General features: G+C 34.8%; 1 protein-coding gene across 1 annotated transcript in view; it reads right to left on the minus strand.

The window, feature by feature from the left end:
• The window catches only part of mtDNA-helicase (mitochondrial DNA helicase), a 94,298-nt gene that overhangs the window by 49,522 nt on the left and 26,818 nt on the right, over nucleotides 1–17,958 (minus strand). The window contains exon 5 of the mRNA XM_089087206.1: nucleotides 7,416–7,560. Within this exon, the coding sequence (XP_088943332.1) occupies nucleotides 7,416–7,560 (145 nt within the window). The remainder of the gene's footprint in view (nucleotides 1–7,415; nucleotides 7,561–17,958) is intronic.

The raw sequence follows: 17,958 nt of genomic DNA on the forward strand, positions 1-17,958 counted from the left end.
GAAAGTAAGGAGCAACATTAAAACTTAATACGAACAGAAATTATTACGATGAGGGGGTTAGCCTCCTCGTGAGCAATTCACTCCTCACACTAAAGCTAAAATTTGTTTCAATTCTGTGAGAATGACTCCTGGATCAAAAAAGCTGCTTAACAAGCATAGATAGCTCTTTTGAAAGTACTAAAACAAATTTAGCGTAAAGAGCGAGGTATTGACTAGGGGACGAACCCCCAAATATACGTAATAGCTTCTGTCCGTTTTAAGTTTTAATGTTGATCCTTACTTTCAGTTGAAAAAACATGTTTTTTTATTTAATTTCTGATCGTTTTTTAAATAATGCTGCGAAATCCAGCGCCCCTTTCTCCATGAAAACATCCTCCGAGGAAAAATCCTCCCACGTAAACCCCTCCCCCGACCCGCCCCAACCAGAAAAAATCCCTCCTGAAAACGCCTGTATACTTACCAATAACCAATACTATATGTAAACAATGAGCAAAATTCATAACTTACAGCCCATTCCCCGGGACTGTGGGGGATTAAGTCATCTTCAAAGACATAGTTATTATATTTTCGACTATACTGAACAAAATGGCTATCTCAAAATTTTAATCGGTGACTATGGGAAAAAATGAGCGTGGGGGGGGGCTAATTGCCCTCCAATTATTTGATGACTTAATAAGGGCACTAGAACTATAAATTTCCGTTTGAATGAGCCCTCTTGCGACATTCTAGGACGACTGGATCGATACGATCACCCCTGGAAAAAAAACAAAAAAAAAATACGCACCCTTGATCTTTCTTCTGGCAAAAAAAAAAAAAATACAAAATTCCACGTTTTTGCCGATAGGGAGCTTGAAACCTCTACTGCAGGGGATTCTGATATGCTGAATTTGATGGTATGACTTTCATTAAGATTCTATCACTTTTAGGGGCAGTTTCCCCCTTTTTTTCGAAAATAAGGCACATTTTTTTCAGGCTCGTAAATTTTTATGGGTAGGACTAAACTTGATGAAACTAATATATTTAAAATTAGCACTAAAATACGTTTCTTTTGATGTGTCTATTTTTATCAAAATTCTGTTTTTTAGAGTTTCGGTTACTATTGAGCCGGGTTACTCCTTACTTCCAGTTCGTACCATGAACTGTTTGATTAGATACAAAAAACAAGTTTTTTCAACTGAAAATAAGGAGCAATATTAAAACTTAAAACGAACAGAAATAATTACGCATACGGGGGGGTTGCCCCCTCTAAAACACCTCGCTCTTCACGCTAAAGTTTTTCAGAATTTTTAGAAAAGTTACTTATTATTCTAATTGAACGACCCTTGTGTTTCAGGAATCGTTTTTAAGGATTTGGGACAAAATTTAAAATTTATTGTAAAGAGCGAGGTTTTATGAGGGGGCAACTACCCTCATATACGTAATAATGTCTGTTCATTTTAAGTTTTAGTATTGCTCCTTACTTGCAACTGAAAAAAACTTGTTTTTTATTTAATTTCTGATCGTTTTTAAATAAGGTCACGAAATCTGGTTCCATCTCCACGGAAAAATCCCCCTCCCCACGGAAATATCCTCTGGACAGTTCAATCCTGGTGAAAACTTACCCCGGACAATTACCCTTAACACCTCAACGCGTAAAATTAATTCGCTAAAAAGTATACAAGACATTTAAAGAAATTTCGTATAGGAATTCTGGCAAATTCCCCCAGTATACAATTTCGCCTGAAAAGTTTATTCCCTGGATAATTCCTCTTTAAAGAAAATTCCCCCGTGCAAAGTCCCTCCCCCCCCCCCCGCAAAAATTCGTCCTGCCCACCCAGAAAATGTATGCATACTTCAAGGTAACAAATACTGTTCGTAAACAATGTGCTAGCTTTGTAACTTAAAGACCTTTCCCCAGGGGCTGTGGGGGGTCATGTTATCTCCGAAGACATAGTTATTAGGCCTGGCCTTTCAACAATGCTTTACAAAATAGCAATCTCAGAATTTTGATCGGACAATTTTGGGGAAAAGTGGCGTGGGAGGGGCCTAGTTAATGTCCAGTTTTTTGGTCGCTTAAAAAGAGAAATAGAACTTTTATTTTCGGTTAGAATGAGCCACCTCCCTATTTTCTAGGCCCACTAGTTGGACACGATCACCCCTGAGGAAAACAAAGAAAAAAACAAACAAACTTCTAGAGTAGGGTTCTCTGATACGCTGAATTTGGTGGTTCAATTTTCATTAAGATTCTAAGAATTTTAGGGGGTGTTACCGCCTTTTTTCGAAAATCAGGCAAATTTTTCAGGTTCGTAACCTTTGATGGGTAAGACTAAACTTTTTTGAAATATATATATATATATATATATATATATATATATATATATATATATATATATATATATATATATATATATATATATATATATATATATATATATACAAATTTAAAAAAAAATAGGAGGTTACATATGGTCTGGAGTTCTTATGTGATTTGTCAGTTTCTTTCCTTTTTTTCCCCATTAGCCCAGTTTATTACTGTCGTTGTTGTTTTGCTAGTGTAGATGTTGTTGTTTTTTTTCTCGCCTTCTTTTTCTGTCATTTAAGCTTCAGTCCTGTTTACGTTTTTTATAGACAGGTTCTCAATTAAGTAAATATAATCCTTTGTTTGGGAATAAAATAAGGAAGTCATTAAATGAGAGAAAATAAACTGCCCTCCAGTAGAGACAAACCCAAAAATCTGACTTACCTGAGTAAGACTTCTCATTCTCACCCAAGGTAAGAAAAGCAACCAGTTAAATCATGACCAGAAAATGGAATAGATCTGCACTGTATAAAACGAGTTCTAAAGTCAGTTGGAGTTGATGTCTCTGGATTGGGTTGGATGTTGAATTGAGTTGATAGAATCATATACTACTCCCATAGAAAGCTTGTGATTTTGGTGATTCTTAAGATAAGCGACTTTTTTTTCTTGGTATTTTTGTTCTCCCCTGTTCCCTCCTGGCCATGGAGCTTTACGGGGGAGATTATGCTGCAGTTGGTTTTTGTTGTAAATTATTTGATAAATAAAAGAACTCAGAGCTCAGTAGTCACCGGCTAAAAACCGATAGACCAGGTTTTAACAAAGGTGTACTAAGATAATACTACATTGTGACATTTTGTCTTGTACCTTCTGTTTGAAATTCTGAAATATTTAAAACAACCACAATTGGGTATTCTTCAATCCAAAAACAACGTAGCATGGATTTATCCTCTCTACTTCATAACTCAAGATTTCTGATCTAACCTTAATAATGTTCCTTTTACGCAATCCACCTTAATACACATTAATCAAGCTGTTCAAAAATTTCTGATCTAACCTTAATAATGTTCCTTTTGCGCAATCCACCTTAATACACATTAATCAAGCTGTTCAAAAATTTCTGATCTAACCTTAATAATGTTCCTTTTGCGCAATCCACCTTAATACACATTAATCCAGCTGTTCAAAAATTTCTGATCTAACCTTAATAATGTTCCTTTTTCTCAATACACCTTAATACACATTAATCTAGCTGTTCAAAAATTTATGATCTAACCTTAATAATGTTCCTTTTGCGCAATCCACCTTAATACACATTAATCTAGCTGTTCAAAAATTTCTGATCTAACCTTAATAATGTTCCTATTGCTCAATCCACCTCAATACACATTAATCGAGCTGTTCAAAATTTTCTGATATAACCTTAATAATGTTCCTTTTGCGCAATCCACCATAATACACATAAATCAAGCTGTTCAAAAATTTCTGATCTAACCTTAATAAAGGTCCTTATGCGCAAACCACCTTAATACACATTAATCTAGCGGTTCAAAAATTTCTGATCTAACCTTAATAATGTTCCTTTTGCGCAATCCACCTTAATACACATTAATCTAGCGGTTCAAAAATTTCTGATCTAACCTTAATAATGTTCCTTTTGCGCAATCCACCTCAATACACATTAATCGAGCTGTTCAAAAATTTCTGATATAACATTAATAATGTTCCTTTTGCGCAATCCAACTTAATACACATTAATCACGCTGTTCAAAAATTTCTGATCTAACCTTAATAATGTTCCTTTTGCGCACTCCACCTAAATACACATTAATCAAGCGGTTCAAAAATTTCTGATCTAACCTTAATAATGTTCCTTGTGCGCAATCCACCTTAATACACATTAATCGAGCTGTTCAAAAATTTCTGATCTAACCTTAATAATGTTCCTTTTGCGCAATCCACCTTAATACACATTAATCAAGCTGTTCAAAAATTTCTGATCTAACCTTAATAATGTTCATTTTGCGCAATCCACCTAAATACACATTAATCAAGCTGTTCAAAAATATCTGATCTAACCTTAATAATGTTCCTTTTGAGCAATCCACCTTAATACACAGTAATCCAGCTGTTCAAAAATTTCTGATCTAACCTTAATAATGTTCCTTTTGCGCAATCCACCTTAATACACATTAATCGAGCTGTTCAAAAATTTCTGATCTAACCTTAATAATGTTCCTTTTGCGCAATCCACCTTAATACACATTAATCAAGCGGTTCAAAAATTTCTGATCTAACCTTAATAATGTTCCTTTTGCGCAATCCACCTCAATAAACATTAATCGAGCTGTTCAAAAATTTCTGATCTAACCTTAATAATGTTCCTTTTGCGCAATCCACCTTAATACACATTAATCAAGCTGTTCAAAAATTTCTGATCTAACCTTAATAATGTTCCTTTTGCGCAATCCACCTTAATAAACATTAATCAAGCTGTTCAAAAATTTCTGATCTAACCTTAATAATGTTCCTTTTGCGCAATCCACCTTAATACACATTAATCCAGCGGTTCAAAAATATCTGATCTAACCTTAATAATGTTCCTTTTGCGCAATCCACCTTAATACACATTAATCGAGCTGTTCAAAAATTTCTGATCTAACCTTAATAATGTTCCTTTTGCGCAATCCACCTTAATACACATTAATCAAGCTGTTCAAAAATTTCTGATCTAACCTTAATAATGTTCCTTTTGCGCAATCTACCTTAATACACATTAATCAAGCTGTTCAAAAATTTCAGATCTAACCTTAATAATGACTGCACCTTGGATTCCCATGCTGAATCTGTGACATGGTCATCAAAGCCTGCCTTGCAAACGGATTCAACAATGTACATTTCTTGTAGTAACAATGCCAATCTTAAACCCACATACAAGGCATATGTTTTATACTTGATTCAATTCATAACCACACCTCTTGGTAAAAAAAACGGTTCATTATTTATTAGCCAAGGGAAAAAACTAGAATTAATCGGGGAAAAAAGTATGATTTACAGACAGTTTTGACCAAAGAAATTTTTCGGCGCATGGGCAGAAATGAGCTACAGCAAACATTAGGAGCTTCAGTGCTGAAAGAAAAAGAAACACGGCACGTCAATTTCATTGCTTTATTTCGACCAAAAAACTCAAAAACTCAGAAACACAGATAATAAAAGCAAACGAATTTCATTAACCGAGTGACAATTCGGGATTGATTTTGTGTTTTATAGTTCGCACCTGATTTGTAGCTGTTCACCAGCCAAATCAGATAATTAGTCATCTACAGAAACAAATTACAAAGAATTATCTATTACTACAGCTTCTTTGTATGTTTCACTGAATTCATCTTACATATAGAAAAAATCCCCATTTAAGCTACCATACTTTCTCATTTCAAAAATTACAGCTTAAATCTTCTCATAAACACAAAGGTTTTAAATGATTTCTGTTTTTCCTTGATTTTAAAGTCACAATCGTACCATAGAAGTAAAAGAATAAAATAAAAAGGAATGTGTTGATAACAAAAAGAAAAAAGAGTTACTTCAAAAGAAACTATATAATTCTACCCATACAAAATTTTCTAAAATTTCATAAATAAATGACAGATTAAAAATTAAGAAAAAAAATAACCTTGAATGTCATTGAAATTAGAACAAATTGAGGATACACACTTGGCTATAGCAGAACACTGAAACTGAACAATAACAATCGGTGGCAGTGATTATATTAATTATATTAATATTAATTAATTAATATTATATTAATATTAATTAATTATATTAATAATTAAAATTGAAAATTGATAATGAGTAGCCTACCAATGATTAGGATAGTAATCAGTAGCAGGCATTATGTTTTTTCTCCCCAAAAAATGTCATTTATGCAGGTTGGTCATCAAAACCTTATGACGTTTTTAATCTAAACAATCGTTTTTCTTATCTTCTCCACGGAGAAGACAAAGCATGTAAAGCAAGATTTACCAAAAAGCAAACAAAGAATGCAAATGAAGGAACAAAAAGTCAAAACAAACCTGACAAAGAAGCACTTTTTTTCGGCGAAGCACTTTATGACGCACTTTTTTACCTTTTTGACGCACTTTTTAGAAGCACTTTATGACGTTTATAATCTAAACAATCGTTTTTCTTATCTTCTCCACGGAGAAGACAAAGCATGTAATGCAATATTTACCAAAAAGCAAACAAAGAATGCAAATGAAGGAACAAAAAGTCAAAACAAAACTGACAAAGAAGCACTTTTTTTTTCGGCGAAGCACTTTATGACGCACTTTTTTACCTTTTTGACGCACCTTTTTGACGCACTTTTTAGAAGCACTTTATGACGTTTCTAATCTAAACAATCGTTTTTCTTATCTTCTCCACGGAGAAGACAAAGCATGTAAAGCAAGATTTACCAAAAAGCAAACAAAGAATGCAAATGAAGGAACAAAAAGTCAAAACAAACCTGACAAAGAAGCACTTTTTTTTCGGCGAAGCACTTTATGACTCACTTTTTTACCTTTTTGACGCACCTTTTTGACGCACTTTTTAGAAGCACTTTATGACGTTTCTAATCTAAACAATCGTTTTTCTTATCTTCTCCACGGAGAAGACAAAGCATGTAAAGCAAGATTTACCAAAAAGCAAACAAAGAATGCAAATGAAGGAACAAAAAGTCAAAACAAACCTGACAAAGAAGCACTTTTTTTCGGCGAAGCACTTTATGACGCACTTTTTTACCTTTTTGACGCACTTTTTAGAAGCACTTAATGACGTTTCTAATCTAAACAATCGTTTTTCTTATCTTCTCCACGGAGAAGACAAAGCATGTAAAGCAAGATTTACCAAAAAGCAAACAAAGAATGCAAATGAAGGAACAAAAAGTCAAAACAAACCTGACAAAGAAGCACTTTTTTTTCGGCGAAGCACTTTATGACTCACTTTATTACCTTTTTGACACACTTTTTAGAAGCACTTTATGACGTTTCTAATCTAAACAATCGTTTTTCTTATCTTCTCCACGGAGAAGACAAAGCATGTAAAGCAAGATTTACCAAAAAGCAAACAAAGAATGCAAATGAAGGAACAAAAAGTCAAAACAAACCTGACAAAGAAGCATTTTTTTTCATTCAGTTTCTTTGCAAAGAGTCTGGCTGCCTCCCATTCGTGAACTCCTCCACCAAACCAAAGAACTAATTTGGAAAATTCTTCAAAATAAGGAAGTGATTCAATTGGTAGATTATCCAAACCTGCAAGTTCGAAATAAATCTGGTTATTGGGAAAATGTTCAAAGTATGGGAAACTGAGTATAAATATAATTGAAGAGTTGGCGTAACTGATAAGAGAAGAGAATCAGATTAGTCTTTTGAGAACAAGATCCGGATATGGGGAAAAACAAATCCAGTTTTTGGGATATTTTTCAAAGTCTGGGAAGCAGAGTATGAATATAATTGAAGAGTAACTGATAAGGGAAGAAACTAGAATTAGTCTCCTGAGAACAAAACCCTGATATGGCAAAAAATAAATCCGGTTTCTGGGAAACTTTTAAAGTGTGGAAAACTGAGTCGTATAAAATTGAAGAGTAAATGACAAGAGAAGAAACTCAGATTAGTCTTTTGAGAACAAAATCCGAATATGGGGAAAAACAAATTCAATTTTGGGGAAATTTTTCAAAGTATGGGAAACTAAGTATGAATATAATTGAAGAGTAAGTGATAAGAGAAGAAACACAAATTAGTCTTTTGAGAACAAAATCCAGATATGGGGAAAAATAAACCCGATTTTTTGGGGAAATTTTTCGAAGTGTGGGAAACTGAGTGTGAGTATAATTGAAGAGTAACTGATAAGAGAAGAAACACAAATTAGTCTTTTGAGAACAAAATCCGGATATGTGGAAAAATAAATCCGGTTTCTGGGAAATTTTGAAAGTGTGGAAAACTGAGTACGTATATAATTGAAGAGTAAATGACTAGAGAAGAAACTCAGATTAGTCTTTGGAGAACAAAATCCGGATATGGGAAAAAACATATTCAATTTTCGGAAATTTTTTCAAAGTATGGGAAACTAAGTATGAATATAATTGAAGAGTAACTGATAAGAGAAGAAACACAAATTAGTCTTTTGAGAACAAAATCCGGATAAGGGGGGGGGAAAATAAATCCGATTTTGGGAAATTTTTCAAAGTGTGGGAAACTGAGTGTGAATATAATTGAAGAGTAACTGATAAGAGAAGAAACACAAACTAGTCTTTGAGAACAAAGAAAATTTAGCTCGGCTTTTGGGTAAATTTTCAAAGATTATGAACCTCAGTAGGAGTATGATTAAACATAATTGATAAGAGAAGAAACTCAAATTAGTCTTTTGAGAAGAAAACCTGGATATGGGGAAAAATAAATCCAATTTTGGGGAAATTTTTCAAAGTGTGGAAAACTGAGTGTGAATATAATTGAATAGTAACTGATAAGAGAAGAAACACAAACTAGTCTTTGAGAACAAAGAAAATTCAGTCCGGCTTTTGGGTAAATTTTAAAAGATTGGGAACCTCAGTAGAAGTAAGATAAACATAATTGATAAGAGAACAAACTCAAATTAGTCTCCTGAGAACAAAATCCGGACATGGGGAAAAATCAATTCGATAATTTTGAGCATTTCCGTAGCATAAGAAAATGAGTATGAGCATGATTAAAGAGTAAAAGATCAAAAATTCGGGATAACAAACTGTATGTAAGGAGCAACTCGGTCCAATAGCAACCAAAACTCTAAAAAAAAGAAATTTTGATAGAAATTAAAGCATAAAAAGAATAGGCTTCTTATGCTGATTCCAAATATATAAAATTTATTAAGTTACTCATAACATCTACAAGCCCGTGAAAATTTGCCTGATTTTCGAAAAAGGGGGAAACATCCCTAAAAGGCAAGCAATCTTAATAACAATCAAATCATCATATTCAGCATATTAGAGAACCATAATGTAGAAGTTTCGAGCTCATGTTTACAAAAATGGAGAAATTTGCATTTTTTGTTTTTTGCCTCAAGGACGATCATGGATGCGTGTTTATTTGTTTATTGTTTGTTTTGTTTCTACAGGTGGTCATATAAAAAAAAATCGTCCTGGAAGATTGGGTGAGGGCTTATTCAAACGGAAACCAGAAGTTCTAGCGACCAAAAAGATTAGGGGGCAACTAGCACACCTCCCACACCCCCTTTTTCCATAAAGTCATCTGGTCAAAAATTCGAGATAGTCATTTGGATCAACATGGTTGAAAGTCCCAATTTACTATGCCTCAAAGTATTATATGACCCCTCACAGTCCCTGGGAGATGATTGTAAGTGACGGATTTTGCCTAGTGTTTGCATACAGTATTTATTATTGGGAATCTTTTTTTTGGGGGGGGGGATTTCCCACGGAGAGAATTTTCCCTGGGGAAGAAAATCTCCGGGGAGAATTTTCCATAATCCATATACGGAATTTTTCTCTCTTTTGTCCCTCAATTTTACAAGTGGAGAGAATGTTTCAGGGGATTTGTCCAGGGAGAAATTTTCAGCGGGAAAAAGGGTTGTCTCTTTTCGGTGGGGGATTTCCAAGGGAGGAAATTTCAAGCAATGAATAGTTGTGGCATTCTAATTCGTTTTGAAGCCACACTAATAGCGCACATTTTAAAAATAAATAATAGCAAAGATAATATAATGTATTTTTTTTTCTTAGCAAGACAGTCTTTCCACACAGTTACAATCAGGAAACAACGGATTTAACTAGGTTAATTATTAATTAATTAGGTTAATTAGGTATGATAATCAAATGATTAAGCTAATTGATTAGGGTAATTAGTTAGATTTTATTAGACTGTAAATGTCCCTCAGTAGGTGGACATAGTAGCAAGGCACATACATAGGCCCCCATAAGCTGAATTCCAGGGGGGGGGGCAAACCTCGTCTAATTGGCAATTTTAATGCTATATAGTAGAAATCTCAGAACAAAAATATAAAAATAAGGCAGCATCATTCAGCCAGGGGTGAAGGGGACGGCGCCCCCTGCCCCCCCCCCCTTATGGGCACCCATGGGTACATATGGGGATTGCATAGAGATTAGCACATAGCCTACATAAACCACTAGGTCAGGTTATAATCGAGTAGGAGTTCACCATATTACATTTTAGAACTAATTGATCTTATTTCATACTACTGACAAATCATTTGCAATATCAAACCACCTGAGGCTGGCACAGCGGCAAGCACTCCTCCGACATAACCAGTTCAAAGTGAAGGTGGGATTCCATTGATTTGGTTGTTATGAGCTTAAATACACCTACTGATGGTAGCAATAGGATCTTTAATGCATAAGGCCATATCCAGAATTTTTGCTCAGGGAGGAGGGGGTATTGTTTTCGAAGGGCGATTTTTACACAAAATAAACTTCAAAAAACGCATCAAAAATTTGTTTACATGCAATTTTGTTGTCTTTTTGGAAGGCGGACAAAGTTCCTGGGTGGGAGGGGTTTCAAACCCAGTAATCCTATCCGCTGGATATTGCCTTGGTAATGCCGTCTCTCATAGTCACCAAAAAAAACAAACTTAGCACAGCGGTAGTAAATTCGCTTGACTTGTTTTACTTCTGCTGTCAAGAAAGTACGCCAAAAAGGCGCAAGGTACAGAAATTCGGAAGCGCGCATACTTTATACAGTTTAGCCAGCAGGCATCCATTAAAGGAAAGTTTGTTGGACCCTCGACTCCCATACGCACAAGCATTTCATTTCAAGCTATTTCGCTAATTCCCTTATTTCATTGTCAACTATTCCATTACCAATATCAATTTTTCTATAAAACAACATAAATAATGACCTGATAGAGGACAAAACATTACCTCATATCAGGGTAGACATACGCAACATATCACTTTAGTTTCCTGATGGGCGAACAGAGCGTTTTGAAGATTCCAAGCAGATCTTCCCGGTAGTGTTTTTTTCTGATAGGACAAATCCAACAGCTGGCAAGGTATATGGTAAAGAATTGCAAAACTAGCCTCTAGTCTCCAAAACCTTGGCTAAGCTGTCTGTTGGGGTGGGAGCAAAATTATAAGCAACATAGTGAGCTTAAAGTATAGCCAACTACAGTAGAATCTATGAATATAAGTGAAAACGAGGGGCGCAGAACAAATTGGGTTTTACAAAGTATAGATATCAAATTGATCTACTTTAAAATTGCATAAATGAAATAACTAGGTAATTTGAACCGGGTTAAAACGATTAAGTTACGTAAAGCCGAATCAGTTTTGCGCCCCTGATTTTCACTTATATTCAAAAATTTTCCAGAAAAATTTTTTTTTTTACTTTCTGGTATGTTTTGAAAACGAGCTTTTTTATTTTCATGTTTGTTATTTTCGACTTTTTAGTGTTCTCAAAGACAGAAATTTGTCTGACCTGATATTTGAACCTGAGTTATAATGGCCCCAGTCAAGTGTTCTTACCACTGCGCAATCAAATCTTGCATAATAGTGTTTGTTTTATACTGTTTATTGTACCCAATCATCTGCTTATGTTGTTTTGTTTATGCAAGGGGGTGTACACAAGACGGGGAATTTCGATATTGTATTATTGGGCTGTCATCGGAAGTCCATATACTGATAAAATTTGGAAGTAATTGAACATTCACAAGTGGTCGAAAAATGGCTCACAAATTCATGTGACAAAAATACAAGTCAGTGAGTTGATGAAACCGAATTATTCAAATATTTCGTGGTAACGAACTGTAAGTAAAGAGCGAGGCGGCTCAATAGTAACCTAAACTCTAAAAAACGGAATTTTGATATCAATAGATATATCAAAAGAATCAAATTATTATTTTAATTCTAAATATATAAGATTGGTGAAGTTTAAAGTTGCCCATCGAAGGCTACGAGCCTGAGAAAATTTGCCTGATTTTCAAAAATAGGGAAAGGAACCCCTAAAAGTCAATGAATTTTAATGAACATTATACCATCGGTGTCAGCGTACTAGAGAATCCTTCTGTGGAGGTTTCAAGCTCCCATCTGCAAAAATGTGAAATTATGCATTTTTGGCCAAAAGAAAGCGTGTTTATTTGTTCTGTTTTGTTTTTTGTTGTTGTTTTTTTTTTCGGCTTTCCCCAGGGGTGATCGTATGTGGCCAAAGGTCCTAAAATATCAGGGCTAAGCATGGGCACTGTTTCTGTTCTGTTTTTAAAGTACCTGTTTCAGTTCTGTTCATGCAAAAAAACAGAAACAGAACAGAAACAGATGACCTGTTTTTATTTACCTGTTCTGTTCAGTTTCTGTTTTTATAATAGCTATTTCGCCCTGTTTCTGTTTTTTTCCTACCTGTTTTTCTTCTGTTTCTGATTTTATTTAAGTGATACGAGAATGAGATATTTGAGAATTTTAAACATACAAGATGGTTTTTAAATCACAAATTGAAATTGTGAAGAAGTGTGGTTACGCCTCATGCGATTTCTAGAATTGGAACGTAAGTAAAATGAAGGAACTCAGTCTGTCAAACATATCAAATAGTGCTGCTCGATTGTTTCAGCTATGCAGAATTAGGGACTAGGAGTAAGATGATAGTAGGTATTTGCGTAAGTTTTAGCAGTGGCAGATCCAGGGAGGACCCGGCTCCCCCCTCCAAGATTCTTCTGCAACCCTCATTCCTTACTTTTTTTTTTCTTTTTTCACTCCTTTGTTTAGAATAAATTTGTCAATTTCGTCAATTATTGGTACCTTTGTCACAATGGGTCTCCCCAAGATTTTGCTCATTGGTGGCCTTGTCACATTAGACCTCGCCAGAGATTTTACTTTAGATCCGTCCCTGAATGTTAGGAAGGTAAAAGTGCAGTTTAATTCCACTAAAACGACATATTGCTTACAGTATATTATTCCATCAACTGAGCAAGAAGGTTGCACAGTTACTGTCCAGGAGAAGCAGGATACAAACAAATCACTTATTACTGTGTATCCTGGTTCCAGTGGTAGGGGTACGGTCTCTGTCTCCTACATTACATTGGAAATAATTTGCACCTTTAGCCGCGAGAACTTTAATCTAACTGTTTTTATGGAATTTATGCTGCTAAATAACATTGACTTGCTACGATTACCGTGCTGACCTATACATGATAAATACTGATTATTAATTTGTAAAATTCTCTTAAATGCTTAGTCAAAGAGCAATGTAAATGTATTGAAGTCTTGTCCAGTAGAAATATATGTTTTTGCTAGCAAATCTTTATTGCGTCAACATAACAAGATAGCCAAATATACTTTTTCTCATGTTAATAAAATCAACTCTAAAATCAATAAAAAACCTTTGAAAGAAAAGCCTAGAGTTGAAACTAGCTCATTTTCTGAAAGGGACAAATTCTTATAAAATGTTGATATATTTTTCTCATTCAGTAGGATACCAATCTTCCGGTGAACACAGTCTTTTTTACCATACAGCAAAAGAAATTCAAAGAATTAACACTAAGCGGTGAATTATTTCATGTATCTGTCTCATAGATACCAATTATAGACAAACTAATTCCCGTAAAAATTAATACTGTCTTCAAATGGTCTAAGTTGTTATGAAACCGTAGTTGGGATATTTCGTTTTGCTTTTATAAGCAGACAGATTCTTTGGCTTATTGTGCCAATATAACTGCTCAGGAGGCAATTGGTCCCTTTCCCCCTAGTTATGCCAGTGAGGTGAAAGACGTCAGATATTTGGGTGGAGATGCAATTTTTAAAATAGTAGGCTCCTGGAAGGTGCTTCTAATTTTGTAAAAAAAAAAAATCCTAAAATCCACCTTTGTGCTAAGAAAAGCATGATGTCATCTTCTGATGACGACTTGGATGTTCCAAGTAAAACTTTAAGCTATCTCTCTGGGTATCCCATTTGAAAAAGGAATCATAGAATGTATCAGGTGCAACTTCTGCAAAGTGTCTCTGAAGGCTAAGGGAGTCTCTACCACGACATTTGTATACCATCTTAAAAGGTAGGGTATAATTGATGAGCACAAAAATAAAGTATATGCGGCGGGTGCGTAAATAACAAACCCAAACAAACTAAAAAAAAATATATATAAAGTCAGGCTGCTGCCCTAAAGAAAGCTCCGAATAGCAAAGCAAGTGACACAGAGGACAATGAAATAGCGAAATTATAGAATAAGAAGAGTAGATATACGACCATTCCTTATTTCTAATCAATCAAAACAAACTTCTCCTTGGAAGCTCTGCTACAAAACCCTGTTTAAAGACAAATTGGCATTTTCTGTGTTTGTAAGACCAGATATGAAACAGCTTATTTAAAATACAACAAGGGGCTTGAAAGCACCATCCTGGGGAACTATGCATCATCACATAAATGTTGCTACCAGAAAAAAAAAGTTAAACAGAAGGCTGGTGAAAATGATTCAGACGGCCTTTCTGTTCCTTATTGTGAAAACTCGAGAAATGAAGATACTTTTGCTGAATAATGTGATGAAACTGATGCAGTGTCTACGGAAGAGGGTGCCGAAAGTAATGGAGAAGAATAATGGGGAACTGGGAGTCGGTCAGAAAACGAGGTCGCAGAATAGGCTATCCTATGACATGTTACATAGCTTATCCGGATCCTTCAACATTTGGAAGGTTTTCACTTGGGGGTCGTTCTCTGGTCTTTCAATCTTTTGCACCATTACTGTAGAATATATTAAGTAATGGTGCAGAGACTGCAAGAGAGCCCACTCCAACTCGCCTTTGTACTGCTGAAGTCCTTGAGGCTATGGTAGAGTCCGATGAGGAAAGCTGATTCCAGTCGTTTTTGGATACAACAGGTTTCAAAATCGTAAGATGCTCCTGCAGTGTTAGCAGCTCTGCCGTAAATGCCTTAAAATCTTTTGAGGAGAAACTGCTAGTCTATCTTTTAGAGTGTTGTAGAGCTTTCCGGTAAGGTGTTTCTTCTTCATTAATTTACATAAATACAGTAGTGCAAATTTATATAAATCCTAGGGACGGGTGCAAAAGTGCAATTTTCTTATATTACACCTTTGAAGTATTGTCAGATCCAGATTTTCTTAGGGGGGGGGGGAGGCTCAGCTAAGAAATAAAATTAGTATTCTTGGATTGTGTGATTATAGTTGGTTATAGTCGAGGATGTCACTAACCTTTCTCCTTTGGGAATGGACTATGAAAACGAACCTACATAATCAAAAGCATGTCTACTCGTATTCTTAAAACAAAATTTAAAACAGTAACAATTTCTATGATAGAGCAAGTGCAAGCATTGGAGAAAGTACTTTTTGCCGCAAAGCAACGAAAATTTTAAAAATAAATTGTCAAAAAGTAAAATTGTCCTTATATTTGCATCCTTTTGAAAATCTATTCAAGAGAAGAGAAGCAAAGAGTCTAAGTTCCTTTTAAATTGAAGTAAAATTGTCCTTATATTTGCATCCTTTTGAAAATCTATTCAAGAGAAGAGAAGCAAAGAGTCTAAGTTCCTTTGAAATTGAAGTAAAATTGTCCTTATATTTGCATCCTTTTGAAAATCTATTCAAGAGAAGAGAAGCAAAGAGTCTAAGTTCCTTTTAAATTGAAGTAAAATTGTCCTTATATTTGCATCCTTTTGAAAATCTATTCAAGAGAAGAGAAGCAAAGAGTCTAAGTTCCTTTGAAATTGAAGTAAAATTGTCCTTATATTTGCATCCTTTTGAAAATCTATTCAAGAGAAGAGAAGCAAAGAGTCTAAGTTCCTTTTAAATTGAAGTAAAATTGTCCTTATATTTGCATCCTTTTGAAAATCTATTCAAGAGAAGAGAAGCAAAGAGTCTAAGTTCCTTTGAAATTGAAGTAAAATTGTCCTTATATTTGCATCCTTTTGAAAATCTATTCAAGAGAAGAGAAGCAAAGAGTCTAAGTTCCTTTGAAATTGAAGTAAAATTTTCCTTATATTTGCATCCTTTTGAAAATCTATTCAAGAGAAGAGAAGCAAAGAGTCTAAGTTCCTTTGAAATTGAAGTAAAATTGTCCTTATATTTGCATCCTATTGAAAATCTATTCCAGAGAAGAGAAGCAAATAGTCTAAGGTCCATTTTAATTGAAGTAAACTTGTCCTTATAAATGCATCCTTTTGAAAATCTATTCAAGAGAAGAGAAGCAAAGAGTCTAAGTTCCTGTTAAATTGAAGTAAAATTGTCCTTATATTTGCATCCTTTTGAAAATCTATTCAAGAGAAGAGAAGCAAAGAGTCTAAGTTCCTTTGAAATTCAGAATTTGAGAGATTTCACATTACTTTTTTACTTAAGAATAAATTTGGTGGAGGACATAGAACAATATTTTCTAGCGCAAAGCACCGTAAAAATTTCCGAAGTACCCTTAAACCCTTAATTTATCTTTTGAAAAATTTCACACAAATTGTCTTGGAAATAATTAATCTTAAAAGGCTGCTTTAAGCTACAAGGTAACAAACAATTTTTTAATTGGCAGTAAGAAATGTCATTTTCCCGTGCATTTTTCTTCTTTCTTACTTCTGTTTAAGATGACTTCCACACATCAGGTAGAGTGGGGGGGAAGTATAGTCTGGAGGGGAAAATTATCCCCTCCCAAATCAACTATATGCTCTGCTTAAATACTAATGACTGTTTAAACAGCTGTTTTTAATCAAAACAGCCGTTTTCTGTTTTTACGAAAAAAACAGATCAGAAACAGAAACAGTTCTTCTGTTTTTTGTTGACCTGTTCTGTTTCTGTTCTGTTTTATTCAAGCCCTGTTTATTTTTTTTCTGTTTCTTCATAAAAACAGAACAGTGCCCATGCTCAATCGGGGCAGGACAAATTCGAATAGAAATTAAAAGTTCTAGTGACCTTCTTAAGTGACCAAAAAGATTGAAGGGCAGCTAGTTCCTCTCCCACGCCCCTTTTTTTGCTAAAGTAGTTGGATCAAAACATTGAGACAGCCATTTTGTTCACCATGGTTGAAAGGTACAATAGCTAAGCCTTTCGAGATAACTTAACCCCCAACAGCCCCTGGGAACATGTCTTTAAGCTATGAAATTTGCACATTGTTTACGTAGTATTTGTTATTGGGAGATATGCATACGATTTTCCTGTGGGGGGGGGGGGGTTCTGATGGGGGATTTTTCGCGGGGAGAATTATCCATGGGGAGTGAAGTTTCCGGGGGTGACCTTTTCAGGGGAAATTTTTGCACTGGGGGAATTTGCCAGAATTCCTATACAAAATGCTTTATATTTATCTTACTTTGTCTTTGCCAACTATATTTTACATGTAGAGATGGTATGGTAATTATCCGTGGTAAATTTTCACCGGGATTGAATTTTCTAGAGCATCTTTTCGTGGAGCGGAGCAGGATTTCCGGGCATTATTTAAGAAATGGTCAGAAATTAAACACAAAAAAAATTTTCTTCAACTGAAGGTAAGGAGCAACATTAAAACTTAAAACGAACATAAATTATTACGTATATGAAGAGGGCTGCCCCCTCCTCAAGACCTCAATCTTTACGTTAAAGCTTCAATTTTTGTCCCAGTTCTACGCGAACGACTCCAGAAAAACAGGGGTCGGTTAATTAGAACAATAATAAGCTTTTTAAAAGTACAAAAAAAAACCTTAGCGTGAAGAGCGAGGTCTTGAGGAGGGAAGAACCCCCCTCATATCCGTAATAATCTCTGTTCG

This window comes from Artemia sp. Qi Xiang Cuo, chromosome 3 (assembly GCF_049724085.1).
Source record: "Artemia sp. Qi Xiang Cuo chromosome 3, ASM4972408v1, whole genome shotgun sequence".
Classification (NCBI taxonomy): Eukaryota; Metazoa; Arthropoda; class Branchiopoda; order Anostraca; family Artemiidae; genus Artemia; species Artemia sp. Qi Xiang Cuo.